This window comes from Pisolithus orientalis (genome assembly GCF_024613125.1).
Source record: "Pisolithus orientalis strain OTSU chromosome Unknown F5J12scaffold_1, whole genome shotgun sequence".
NCBI lineage: Eukaryota > Fungi > Basidiomycota > Agaricomycetes > Boletales > Pisolithaceae > Pisolithus > Pisolithus orientalis.
Genome location: NW_026260782.1, coordinates 851,649 through 864,004, shown reverse-complemented (window position 1 = coordinate 864,004; position 12,356 = coordinate 851,649). Strand labels below are relative to the sequence as shown.

General features: G+C 49.6%; 4 protein-coding genes across 4 annotated transcripts; 2 read left to right on the top strand and 2 right to left on the bottom strand.

The window, feature by feature from the left end:
* Positions 1–209: 209 nt before the first annotated feature.
* On the top strand, positions 210–4,117 carry F5J12DRAFT_791151 (ARM repeat-containing protein). Its single transcript, XM_051743871.1, has 19 exons — positions 210–348; positions 401–462; positions 516–696; positions 749–979; positions 1,032–1,314; positions 1,368–1,481; positions 1,533–1,687; positions 1,737–1,827; positions 1,879–2,029; positions 2,075–2,255; positions 2,306–2,501; positions 2,548–2,615; positions 2,665–2,736; positions 2,790–2,996; positions 3,042–3,230; positions 3,284–3,442; positions 3,493–3,671; positions 3,727–3,814; positions 3,864–4,117. Exons 1-19 carry the CDS (start codon positions 319–321, stop codon positions 4,029–4,031), a joined length of 2,805 nt encoding a protein of 934 aa, XP_051605571.1. The 5' UTR covers positions 210–318; the 3' UTR covers positions 4,032–4,117.
* Positions 4,118–4,190: 73 nt separating this feature from the next.
* F5J12DRAFT_932689 (Vps52-domain-containing protein) lies at positions 4,191–6,563 on the top strand (the record flags this gene model as incomplete). Its single annotated transcript, XM_051749561.1, has 11 exons — positions 4,191–4,344; positions 4,395–4,441; positions 4,498–4,632; positions 4,683–4,886; positions 4,941–5,180; positions 5,239–5,382; positions 5,432–5,770; positions 5,818–6,072; positions 6,135–6,214; positions 6,267–6,390; positions 6,447–6,563. Coding segments are annotated over exons 1-11 (1,782 nt in total), but the record flags the coding sequence as incomplete, so codon positions are not given.
* On the bottom strand, positions 6,547–10,306 carry F5J12DRAFT_932675 (uncharacterized protein). Its single transcript, XM_051749560.1, has 8 exons — positions 9,792–10,306; positions 9,588–9,741; positions 9,395–9,537; positions 9,194–9,346; positions 8,804–9,142; positions 7,563–8,766; positions 7,244–7,508; positions 6,547–7,195 (listed from the first exon to the last, which is right to left on the bottom strand). Exons 1-8 carry the CDS (start codon positions 10,019–10,021, stop codon positions 6,783–6,785), a joined length of 2,901 nt encoding a protein of 966 aa, XP_051605569.1. The 5' UTR covers positions 10,022–10,306; the 3' UTR covers positions 6,547–6,782.
* A 44-nt stretch (positions 10,307–10,350) lies between these two features.
* On the bottom strand, positions 10,351–12,350 carry F5J12DRAFT_791116 (uncharacterized protein). The gene is made up of 4 exons (XM_051743870.1): positions 12,116–12,350; positions 11,457–12,063; positions 11,030–11,407; positions 10,351–10,977 (listed from the first exon to the last, which is right to left on the bottom strand). Exons 1-4 carry the CDS (start codon positions 12,301–12,303, stop codon positions 10,417–10,419), a joined length of 1,734 nt encoding a protein of 577 aa, XP_051605568.1. The 5' UTR covers positions 12,304–12,350; the 3' UTR covers positions 10,351–10,416.
* Positions 12,351–12,356: the final 6 nt, after the last annotated feature.

Sequence of the window (12,356 nt, the reverse complement as noted above, 5' to 3'; positions counted from 1 at the left end):
CGTCAATCGTCAAGAGCTGTTAGAAATCGTATATGCCGCATCGTCACAGATCCCCGCCCAGGTCCAGGCATCCACAGAACGGCTGAAGACGCTACTCGACAACGTCGGCACCTATGATGCCCTCCATGAGATTGCTGCTGAGAAATCTCTTCCGTTACAAGTGAGACAGCAAAGTATCATCCAATTTAAGAATTCTGCATTATCGCATTGGCGATCAAGGAAGTACGTCCACCGTTTTCTTTGCGGTGGTCCCTTGGCCAATGTGCTATTGCCAGACTCCTGTCGGAGGAGTATCGTAATCGCATCCGTGCGCGGTGTATGGTTTTCCTGAATGAAGAGGATGACCTTGTGCGTAAACTTAAACACCCGCTCTTGCACCTTTCTAAACCTTTGCTTTCAGATTGCAGAGTGTAATGAGGTGATCGTGGCAAAGATAGCGCGACTCGACTATCCACATAATTGGTATGTTTTGTGTCTCAAATCGCGATTCCTATTAGGCCCATATCAGTTGAAAGGCCCTCTCTCCTAACCGACCTCCTCTGCATCATCGAGAGTACCCTCCAGTCCTTATGCACGTCGTCATCGGCGAGCATGTTGTCAACCCTCGCGTTGCGTCGTGCGCTCAAAGTTCTAAATGCCGTTTTAAAGGAAACATCCAGCATGAAAATGTTGACGGGCGTAAAGACGATGGGAGAGGTGCGTCCTTGCCAAATACTTTGGTTTCTACCCTGTTCATTGCATGCATCAGATCACAAATCGACTATGTGGTGTTTTCCTCACATATTACTCTGAGTTATGTCGTTCCCAGTTATCACCTATTCTGTCTCCCCTTCATCCAGCCGTACTATCTGGAGAGCACACCCTTTGCATCATTGTAGTAGCTCATCTCATCTACAAGTGCCTTGTCAAGCTGGCTTTGTGGTCTTGGCCACGAATAGTGAGGCGTAGCAAGGATGACCTGCAGGATCTCCAAGTATGGGTATGTCTGTGTTATGTTTATGAACAATTCCTCTGGTAACATCTGCCGGAAGTTCTTGGAGCTCTTTCAGAGTTCCGTGGCTCAACTCAAACTACTTTCAGAACAGCGGATTAGCTTTGTGCTTGCGCTCAGGTCATTGCCCGATCCCGATCCTGTCGCGGTTGCAACAATCAATAGCTTGACACGTCATGTTCGGATCTTCGGGAAATTCTTTCGCAGGTTGCAACAGTTAGAGCCCGCTAAATTTGTCGAGCTGCCTACGTGCAATGCAATGGTTTTGTATTACTGGGAAAAAGTGGTCCAAGCCGCCAATGGATCTTCGGACATGATAAAAGGTAAAGTTCAGTTCCATATTCAATTGTTCGAGGTTCTTGAGTGACCTTGTTAGATGCTTCGGATGCCGTTTTCCCCGTCCGGTTCCTTGTACAAGCCATGGTTCTCTTCAAGGAAAATCTTGCGAAATGGACTCCATTCCGCAAAGGCGGTCCCGTCTCTGAGACTAGTACAGATTGTTTCTGGGATGATCTCCCCCTCGCTGATGTGCCCTCCCCAGCACTTTCACAGCAATTCGTGGAAGACGCGGTTCGGCTGCTGGTTACCCGGTTCATTCCACTCAATCCCACTGATCTAGAAGGTTGGATGTCTGATCCTGAAGAATGGGTAAGCGAAGAGGACAAGGAGACTGATCACTGGGAATATGAACTGCGCGTAGGTCTCGTCTCGCCCCTGGCCCCTGCATGACGTCTGAGACTTGTAGCCTTGTGGCGAGCGCGTCCTCATGACGCTGGCCTCACAATATCGAGACTACGTCGTTCCTCTGATGGTGACAACATTCAAAGATGTCGTCTGTAGGACCCTATTTTTCCCCCATGCGACACTGGAGTCTGACGTATTTACAGCGCAACCAACAACCGACCTTCAGAGTATCATCCAAAAGGAGGCAATATATTGTGCCATAGGGCGATGCGCAACGCGGCTTCGAGATGTTATACCGTTCACTGAATGGATGCAGCATTATCTGGCGGTTGAGGCAAAAGAACGCAATCCCAAGTACGTCGAATTTGCCTATGTCGGACATTGCATTAACAAGAACAGTTTCCCTATTATCAAGCGTCGCATCGCCTGGTTAATCGGAAAATGGATCGGTGACATGGGCACTCCTGCTGCAGATCCAATTGTATGGGAAGTCCTCATCCACCTTCTCAGCGACAGGGGGGACGGTACAGATGCCGTTGTCCGATTCACGGCCGCGAATGCCATTCGGGAATGTGTTGATGTGAGCGAAAATCACCAACCGTTGCTTATAGCCTTCTAATAACGAAGAAGACCGTCAGTTTTGATATCACCGTCTTTGCACCATTTTTGCCAGTTGCTGTCACAGAACTCGTCAGACTCATGCACGAAGTTGATACCATGGAGATGAAGCGACGGCTCGCCAAGAGTCTAAAGGTTATTATAGAACAAGCAGATTCGCAGATCGTGCCCCACATCGAGATGATTGCTGAAGGCATCCCAGGCTTATGTATGACATATCTTAGCCGTTGAAGCGTTGTTAACCAGACCTTCAGGGACTGCTGCGGGGGAAGAGTGGTTATTCAAAGCTCAGCTGCTGGTTGTTGTTGCGAGCTTGATTACGGTATGCCGATTGAGGTTTTTTTTCTCTCGTCAAAACTAACTCCTCCAAGTCTGCCAAAGAACATTCGTCAACCCTTGTGCCGCTCGTGATTCCTCTAGTCCAGGACGGCTTGAGTCCAGGGGTAAGATAGATACCGCATACAGTATCGTGCGGTTGCTTAAAATGGCTATGAAGGTTGCAGTTCACCTAGACGAAGATACTTTAGGTCTCTGGCTCGCAGCACTTCGAAATGCTCCGACGCTACAGGGAGTCTCGGGTCCTAGCCTTCTGCAACTGTTCCCCCTGGCTATCTCACTACTAGTGGGCAACCTGGATCTGTTGGGAAAAGTGATACTTATTGTTGAATCGTATCTCTTCGTCGACGCGCCTCTGGTTTTACAGGCAAGTTGGCAAACAACCCCATTCTCTGTCACTCACGTTATGCAGAATTTCGCCTTGGAGCTTTTGAATGCCGTTGCGAACGCATTGACAGGTCAAGCGATAGAGACAAATCAGAGAGGAATTATAACCATCATGTGTTACATGACGCAGTTGGCACCGTCCTCGTTTTGGGCGGAAGCACTTCATAACTCGGGCATTTTCAATCATGTGGTTAAACTTCTTCGCGACGACGAGGTATGCCACCCAGAATAATGATCTAACGTGGTCTGTTGACGGGCCTTATTTAGTGTTCTTCCGCTGTATTGACGGACTGCGTCTTCGTTCTTGCGCGTATTGCGGTGGCTGATCATGAAATGTTCCTCCGTTTGGTATCTGCTGCAGCCCAGGTCAGTAGTGTTCCGGAAGATAAGATATGGGAGCCCATTCTAGATCAATACTGGAGACAAGTACGTCTGTCACCACCAATTTTATTTCGTTCATCAACCACTTCCCGTAGTTTGACCACATGTCCGAACCGCGACATCGTAAGCTGGCAGCAATGGGTATCGCTGCTCTCGTTTCGACGGGCCGCAGTGAAGTACTTGATCGTCTTCCCAACGAGATATTCAATCTCTGGACTGATGTCTTGTACGAAATAAGGGAGAGCTTGCGAGTGGCGGATGGCGACGATGATGGGTAAGCTTTGCGTAGAAAGCGTCGCATATCCTTCCATCTGATTGAGTGATGGCAGCCTGAAACTCTACTGGGATGTGGATGTCGCGCCAGACAGCTACTTCGCTGGATCTCGAGACACATTGGAATATGATCGCAGGAAGCAGGTCAGTGTTCTTGCAGAACCTAGCAGAATCATGCTAAGCTCTTCTACAGGTTTTCGAGCGCGACCCCGTTCGCACAGTGCAGCTCACATCGTACTTGACTAGTGCCCTTCAGGCGGCGGAAAGGGCTTGTGGAGGCGCACAAGTTTTCAAGGAAAAATACTTGGATAAAACAGATCCCACTGTGCTGACGCAACTGAAGACGTCGCTTGCAGGATAATCGACATGCATGAATGACATGTATCACTTGTACTTACTGTATCGCCATCATTTGAATCGACCAGGTTGCACATCGACTACGTAGGCAATTCGAGTCCAATGAGAAGTATTACAAACAGAACTGAAGTTGCATACTGTGAATGAAGTACTACCTGATGAGTGATCACATAAGCTACAAGTTGTTTTGAAGCACTCGAAGGATATTGTTCTGTTTTCCATGACATCCCTTGGAACTGGCATCGTTCCTGCTGTGTGCCCTAACAATACGACAGAAAAACCACCCGGAGCGAATGAATGCGACAAAAGAATCTCCCGTGAGCACAATCCATTGCGCTGCCCTGTCACTTCCTGAGTGTTCCACAAGATCGCGCTCGTGCAAAGGACTATGTCGAATTACACGACCAAGTTCAGGTTGGATTCCTAGATGGCCAAAGGTTGCTCAAACGGTACTCTGATGTCTCATCTAGTCTAGCATGAATCTGTTGGATTCGCTGGAAAGCTTTCTATCATCCTTTCAAAGAGACTTGTCCTCGGTTTCCGGGCAGATATCTGAGCTGCAGGAACGCAGCAAGGAGATAGACCGGAGGCTTAAGAGTCGGCGAGTATGGCCCTTACTTGCCGTGTCAGAGCACTTGGTTGATGTTTCTCGCAGAGAATCGAGAAGCCTCTATCGAAACTCGTGTCTGAATTGACCATTTCACCAGCTCTCATTCTAACCATCCTCGATACTGAAGTCGGAGAGTCATGGATTCCGGTCATCGGTGATTTCGAACGCAGGTTAGACGCGCTCGAAGTACGTGCACGAGTTAAAGCTGCGAGGGATCTAGGAGACGTTTCTGAAGGCCTTCGCATTGTTGTACGTCTTACCCTCTTTCCAACACTACTCTTGACCCACCGATGTTACTACAAGGCAGCGACGAAGCTACGCGCATTCTTCCTCGCTCTGCTACGCCCCATCAAAGACAGTGTGACCACTAACGTGCAAGTTTTACAATCGTCCATTTACATGAAGTACCGGCCGTTGTTCTCTTTTCTACAACGTAAAGCCGCATCTGTTGCAAAGGAAATTCAGGATTCGTACATTGCGGCTACCCGTACATACTATGAAACGGCATTCCGTCGTTATATACGTAGCTTGGGTTGGCTGAGGGTGCGTAGCTTCTCTGGTATCATCGACAATGGCCCTATTTACCGTGGTGTTTGTCTAGTCTAAGGTTACGGAGAAATTCGAGACCCTCGTTGTGCTGTCTGCGCAACAAGATGGTTCTCGTCTAGACCACGAGCGACTGGCCTATGCAAAGATGGACGGTTCAAGTGTCATTCTAGCATACATGGCAGACGACAAGGCCCACGTAAGTACATCCGCTTGGTTGCAGCTCTATAAAGCTAAACGGGGAGAAGAAAGAACCCCTAGAGGCAATTCTTCGCTCTCTGTTTCTAGTTTTGATGGACAATGCAACTGCCGAGTACTCCTTCATTACAACATTTTTTTCATCACAAGTTGCGCCAGCTAGCGATCAAGACAGTGTTTTGTCAGCTTCATCGTTGCCCCCTGACTGTGGTGTAGTAGATGACAGGAAATCCATTGCCGGCTCGGAGGCCCGAACGGAGGTAGCAAGCCCAGGCCCTTCTACAGGCAGGAACGGGCTTGGAAGACTCACGGATATCGATAAGGGCGCGCGTAACGACCTTGGAAACCTGTGGAAAAGGGTATTTGACCCGGTTCTCGAGTATACCAAGGTAAATGTGGGCATTTGGAACAACTTCGCGACTGACTTTTATTATAGGTATTTTTGGTATCAGTCGTTGAGCCTCCACCGCCGGCCATCCCGCTACTGACCATGGTCCGGTTAACTGAAGCTGTTTTGGCAGAAGTACAAAAACGCCAATGTTTGCCTTTGGAGACGTTTTTCTTTACCATGCGCTTGCAGCTTTGGCCTGTGTTCCAGAAAGTCATGACAGAACATTGTGATTCCCTGAAGAAGGTGGCCGAGAAGCCTAGTGGTTATTTTGCTAGGACCAATCCAACAACGGATGCCATGGTATCAAATGTAAGTATCATGACCCCCTCAGGTCATCACCTTCAAACTGCATTGACGGTTAGATCTGCCACAGCTACACAGTTATGTTCCAATCCTTTGTGCTGTTGACTAGCGAGGCGGAGGAGACGATGATATTCAGCAAGTAAGTTTGGAAGCTCGACGTCGATTTTTTTTTAAAATATGAATTTGTCTAGTTTGTTCCGTCTCCAGCAAGAACTGGACAAACTCATTCTTCGCCATACGGAGTTCATCGCTGACCCAACGGTGCGGGCTACAAAACGATCCGCGATATATGAGATCCTTTTGCAGGGACTGATCGTGAGTCAATCAACATAGTACTTCGTTTTCTAACTGCTTTGCGTGTCGTTATCCAGAAAGGTAGCCATCTTACACGACACCCTAAGGTGCAGATGGAGCTTGACTACTGGACCGAAAAAGAGCGATCTGCACGTCAAATCATTCTCTCCGCCAGTCGGCATAGCAAGGTCAGACAGTGATCCATGTATGTGGGTTGTGCCTAGTATGCAATTCGATGGATGTAGAACATGCGAATGACGGAGTATCGACGAGCAGAAGGAATAGAATATACGACGCTGATAAGTAATGGAATGCTATGCCTGGAATATCGAATAGATTTAAGTGTTCACCTGATAGAAAACCTGGAATGATGAGGATGTATGTTATGTTAATATGTAAGGCAAAGGTGAGTTTTACTTCTGGTCAGATTTATGCATTGAAGGGAAAGACGACTTCAGCAAACTATTGCCGCTGTATTTCCGAATGCCCAGCTTATTTAAAACATCTCGCACCTCCCCCGAGTCAGCAGTAACTGCGCGCTGCTTCGATGTAGCCTTGCCCGGCGCAAACGCATGACGAGTGCGGTGGAATTCGTGAGACAGAGAGTGATTGAGAGTTGACATCGATGGTTGCCTGGCGAGAGTAGGGTTAGAAGCTCCTGCACGACCTTCCAGCGCCTCTCTAAGATCCGTAACGCCGACTCCCCTGACAGAACGGGTGAGACTCTGCAGCGACAGATTTTCAATGGCCATCAAGGCGGGAGACAATTTAAGCAAAGGCGGTACACCATCACCTAACGGTCGGTTGTGATTTGGACGCTCAGCAGCTAGTGATAACACTCAGCAATATTTACAATGTCACGAACAGAACTTACAATCCCGAAGGGCACCTTCCACTGTCCACTTCGAACTCAGCTTCCGGATTAGTCCCTGTTGATCAAGTGCAGTTGTTTCTTGAACGTTCTTGGACGACGCCAGCAATATTAAAACTTCCTCCGACTTCACGCCAGACCATTCTCGCGGTAATTCGGCCTCTGACAGGTCCGGGAACGGTATCTGTGCTTCCGGGGGACGCAATACCCCAGGGGTGAACGGTGCTATTTGAGGTAAGGTCATGTGGCCGTTCAAGGTTGACAGGTCCTGCCCATTACACAGATAAACTTAAAATTTAACAACAGAATTTGATGTGCTCACATTTTCCACCCTACAAATTAACTCGGGGCAGTTCCACACTTTACCGATCACGAGCCAGAGACGGGCAAGAACTTCCTTCAGGGAAAAAGCGCGCTGCCGCGTGCCAGCATCTGCGCCGTCCTCTATCTGGGCAGCCGCCTCCAATGCGACTAGCATGGGAAAACCGGTAAGGAGACCGCGAACAGGTACCTCTTCGTGGATGGCAGAGAGAACATGGAGAATAAGAGCATAATCCGAATGAGAAGCCAAACACGAGGAAGAAACCTTCCCAGTTACCGTGTCCAAGAGCCGGAAAGCGTGGGAGGACTTGCGTGACCGTGCTGCAGGGTCAATCGAACGGCGACGCGATGGAGTAGGCGAAAGCACATCGCCAGAATCAACATTCAGAGGGATATTCCCTTCAGTCTCTCCGATACTGGTTGTCCCAGTGGTAGTCATGTCACCGTTGAGTGAATAACTCGACGGTGCAGAAATACCCAAAGAAGATCCCAGATAAGACGATGTCGCAAGCAAAAACAGGTAAGCGTGGATGGCGTGCAATGACCTCGTCGCGGAATCACCGAATAACATGAGGCTGATACTATTTGCCTGAGTAGACGAATTGCTCGCTAAATCCCGAGAACGCCGAACACGATCCACACCGACTTTAGGAATTTCGCACCGCAAATATGTCACCAGCGTTTGGGTATAGTCGCTTCTCACGGCAAAATCGCTGTCACATAGCAAGGTCAGGGTATCGTACCAGATTTCCCCGGATACCTTGGTCCGCTGAGAGACCCGTGAGAACGTATCCGACGGTGATGTGGAAGTTCCGCGCAGGGACAGATGAGGTTGGTCATTACCTTTATAACCTCTGTGGTCATCGGAAGCGAGCATAAGACCCAGAAGGCCTGCCAACAGACATCGAATCGCTTGAGAACGACTCTCTCTCCGTTGATTGACAGAGCTCTGCATGTCAATAGTGGTTAAGCGGCTAGCGAGCTCGCTTGCCAAATCTTGTATCTGGTCAGAGTAATACACGCGTGCACCAAGTGAAGCGATGCTCTCCACCAGTAACGGGAGCAGGTCGTCGTTGGGATTGGCGACGACTCTTCGGAAGACCAGCGTGATCAAGTTCGATACGATGTCTGACGTCGAGAGGTTGACCAGAGGGATGGGAGAGGTGAAGATTGCTGTGAGCATGCCTATCAATGTCTTCTGCTCACTGGTGCATACTGGTGCATCTGGTGCATTCCAGTAACCGCTCCACTACACGGGATGGGATGGCGTATCGATATTGATATTGAGCCCAGTCGCATGCCCTCTGGGCAAACCACCGACACTGATCTGCCCTAGCCCAGAGCTGCATGGCATCCAGGTTTTCAAATGCAGACTGTATGAGGGAACACACTTGTGTGGCATTTGAGTGCTTGAATAATTGAGATAGAGCGCGAATGGATGTGGATAGAACGTCGGCGGACGAGGGCCCGGCTTCCCCATCGACATGGACATGAATGGAAGCAGCCCTTCTTTCACTCAGTGGGCGCGAGCGAAACTCTGCCAGATACACGGTGTCCGTAATGTCCTTGGTGATCTGCTCACTTCGCAAGGGTCAGTACACGGACAGTCCGGGGATTGTCAGGACCTCGCACCACTCAGCAAGAAGTTTTATATCAGCATGAATGATGTGGGGCAATAAGGCACTGGTTAGAGACGATGCCTGCGGCTTAAACTGGGTAGCGGATATGTAGAGGGCTTCCGAATTCACTACTCCAGTTACAGCGGACAGACCGACCAATCGAGTTCTATGGAGGGATCGTATCAAATGCTCGTTTGGAATTGGGGATACGTACCGGTTCTTGAGTTCATTATCGAAAGATTTTCTCTCTGCGTTGCACTGCGCAGAAAACCGCTTAACAACAACCAAGTAATTCTGAGTTAGACCACCATCCACACCAATGACGTGGCCATCGGTGTAAGTGCACCATGCCGTGAACTGCAAGACCTCAGTTTATCTTGCTTGCTGAATGCAAACTTATCACGCACTACACTGGCTGCCCGGGCACATATTTCCAAGTCAAACGACATAGAATCGAGTGTTGTTCTTAAGCAAGAGACCAATGACGGCGATAAAAGTGATATATCGTGCCGACATTCGATTGCCAGCGTTCGCACAATAGTAAGAGTGATCAGCAGAGACCTAAATGAGAGGTGAGGGCTGGCGTGTAAACGATCGCGAGGAATACTTACGCCCTAGCGCGCAAGTTACCAGCGACTGCCTTACCGCAGTCTGCTCTAACACGCTTCTCCAATTCAGCGCCCAATTTGTTAATTTTTCCTGGGTGATTAGCAGCATAATATGTAAGACGAGATAATTCCTGGGACTTGGGGCGGTAGTCAGGCCCTGAGGCGAGCAGCGCAGAAGCAGGAGGGTAGCACGCTGCGATGAGGGCCACGTGATTCGGTGTAAAGATATGCATTGAGAGTGAGAGCAACAGAAAGGGTACTGTGTTGTCTGCCTTGGACTTAATAGAGTGCCAAGCAGACGACTGAAATTCCAGCAGCTGTCAACCTGGACGAAAAAAAATCGAGTACTTGACAAGTTACCGACCTTGCCCCTCACACGCAACCGGATGCGGTTGCCTGAGGTCATCATGAGAAAATCTTGTCCATCAAAATGAGTGAGGCTCACCCTGGCTGAGGCCCACAGCTACTGTGATGGATCTCTTGCAAATGCTTCCGAGTCAATCAACTATGGTGGTGGAGGCTACTACACCAGCAGCTAATGCGCACACAGCCAACGTAGCAACTCGCGTAGTATCGTGATGGGACCCAACTGTGAGGACAGCATTACGTAAGGTAAATACAGTAACCATCAGCCCGACAGAGCATTCTGAAGGCTAGAACTATTGACAACGGAGTCTGTGTGTGGTATGTAGCGCTCCATTTCGTCTCCAACGTGTTCATCACACCCTTCGTCATCGCTCTCAACTGACATTTGAGGGACTTGATTCCAGTCAAATCCATCGGTGTCAACGATCACGTCCTTCAGCCCATCAATAACCTCGGAATGAGACGCCTGAATCATCACCATCCACCGCTTGCTGATCATCCAGCTAGCGACACCCTTAGGCGGGAGTAAAAACCCTTCCTTTGGGGGACCGCGGTATCGTTCTTTACGACCCACACCACGTCGAGGCTTCTGCGCAGTAGCTACTTTGTCCTCCTTGTCTAGGAGGTCGAAAAAGTGCTGTAGGCGAAGGCTGCGCCATGGACAACCCCGAACACGCAACACTACGGTACGTGTTCCACTAGTGGGGTCTTCTTCAATTTCCGACTCTTCCGACGACATGCACTCAAGTTGCAACGCTCCATCGAATGTGACGTGTTCGAACACAGGAGTCCGGTTCCTAACTTCAGACCGATTCCCGAGTTTCTTGACGCTCAGCTCAGTACCAGTTAATATGCGAAAGGAACGGATAACGTACTATCTTACGTCGACTTAGCCTCCGAGCACGCATAGCCTTCATGTCCTCGCGTTTCCGATGGCTTTTCGCGGCGGATGCATCTCTTTGCGACTTGAACTTTTGTCGTAAAGTCACGAATGCCTGGTCAAAAGCAGCATCTAAAGATTTCTTCCCAAATTCCTTGTCTGGAACATGCTTGTAGACGCGTCTGTTGGCTTTGAGGTCCTTCAGAACACGCTCCTTCATGCGGCTATTATGTACTGATTGTTTTGGAGTTTTGTCCCACACGAACCGTACTGGCTCATCGGGACCGAGAGGAGTGCCTTCCAAGTGGCCATCCGGCAGCTGCTTGTCACTGTCCAGATGCATAACACGCAACAGGTGGTTGCGTATCGCATGCTTTTCCAATGTGTTGGCGCAACCGGTGAACTTGAAGGGAGAGACATACCTGTATAGTCAGACAGCGGTTATCGTGGTGGTTCCGGCGTCGAAGCCGATGCTGTGGGAAACTAGAGCTAGCGTCACTGCTGTCCTGGTCGCTATCAGACATGGTAGTCGATTTTCCTCCAGGAGTATAACTGCCATCGGGGAGTGAGGGGTCGACGTTGATAAACCGCGTTGAGTGCAGTGAAGGTGATGCAAGTGACGATGCTGGACCTGAAGTTCCTGCTGTTTGTCCTATTGCTAAGGAAACCTGAGAGGTAGGATGGGCACAAGCAGGGGAGAGAGGCGCCGGTTGTTGGATGACGCTGGAAGAAGTCCCCAACTGCAAAGTTTCCAATGCGGAAGCGGGGTCACCGGTTGATGGAACTTCTGGGGGAATAGATTGGTGTGAAGGGAGACATGCTCTCAGCGCTGTGACTTCTTGTTGCAGCTCAAGGATGCGGTGTTCCATCTCCGCTTTCTGAAGAGCGTGTTTAGCCTCCATTTCTCGTTCCCAAACTGCTCTCCGTCTCCTCTCAATTTCACAAGCTTCTCTTGTAGAGGCAAGGAAGCGAAGCAGCTCTTGCACAGCAGTGACACGACCTGCTTGAGTGGAGGGTGGTGGGCCGCTACTGGGTAATATTGAGCAAGATTAGAAGTACACAGAATGGTGCTGTTGCTCACAGAGGTGTCGTAGGTGTGTCCCGAGCTCTAGATGACTCTGCCATAGCTAGCTCTAACTCTCCGTGGTGTGTGACATGTTGCTGAGTGGTGGGCTGCACATGCTGGCTTGTGGTAGATGCGTAGCTTGGTCTGGACCGTGACTGGGTATAATAGGGATTGAGGGCGTCAGACAGTTCACTTGTGGGCATGGTGCCATACTGCTGTCTGCCCCAAGTACTAATAGCTGGAAGATTGGCAATGG

Coding starts and splice junctions, on each gene's coding strand:
- F5J12DRAFT_791151 (XM_051743871.1), top strand. CDS start 319: ATGGTTTTCCTGAATGAAGAGGATGACCTT. Junction 2,616..2,664: donor TTGTTGCGAGCTTGATTACG/GTATGCCGATTG, acceptor AACTCCTCCAAG/TCTGCCAAAGAACATTCGTC. Junction 2,737..2,789: donor AGGACGGCTTGAGTCCAGGG/GTAAGATAGATA, acceptor ATGGCTATGAAG/GTTGCAGTTCACCTAGACGA.
- F5J12DRAFT_791116 (XM_051743870.1), bottom strand. CDS start 12,303: ATGCCCACAAGTGAACTGTCTGACGCCCTCAATCCCTATTATACCCAG. Junction 12,064..12,115: donor GACACACCTACGACACCTCT/GTGAGCAACAGC, acceptor AATATTACCCAG/TAGCGGCCCACCACCCTCCA. Junction 11,408..11,456: donor ACCGCTGTCTGACTATACAG/GTATGTCTCTCC, acceptor ACATTGGAAAAG/CATGCGATACGCAACCACCT.
- F5J12DRAFT_932675 (XM_051749560.1), bottom strand. CDS start 10,021: ATGCATATCTTTACACCGAATCACGTGGCCCTCATCGCAGCGTGCTAC. Junction 9,347..9,394: donor GATAATGAACTCAAGAACCG/GTACGTATCCCC, acceptor ATCCCTCCATAG/AACTCGATTGGTCGGTCTGT. Junction 8,767..8,803: donor CCATCCCGTGTAGTGGAGCG/GTTACTGGAATG, acceptor AGTATGCACCAG/TGAGCAGAAGACATTGATAG.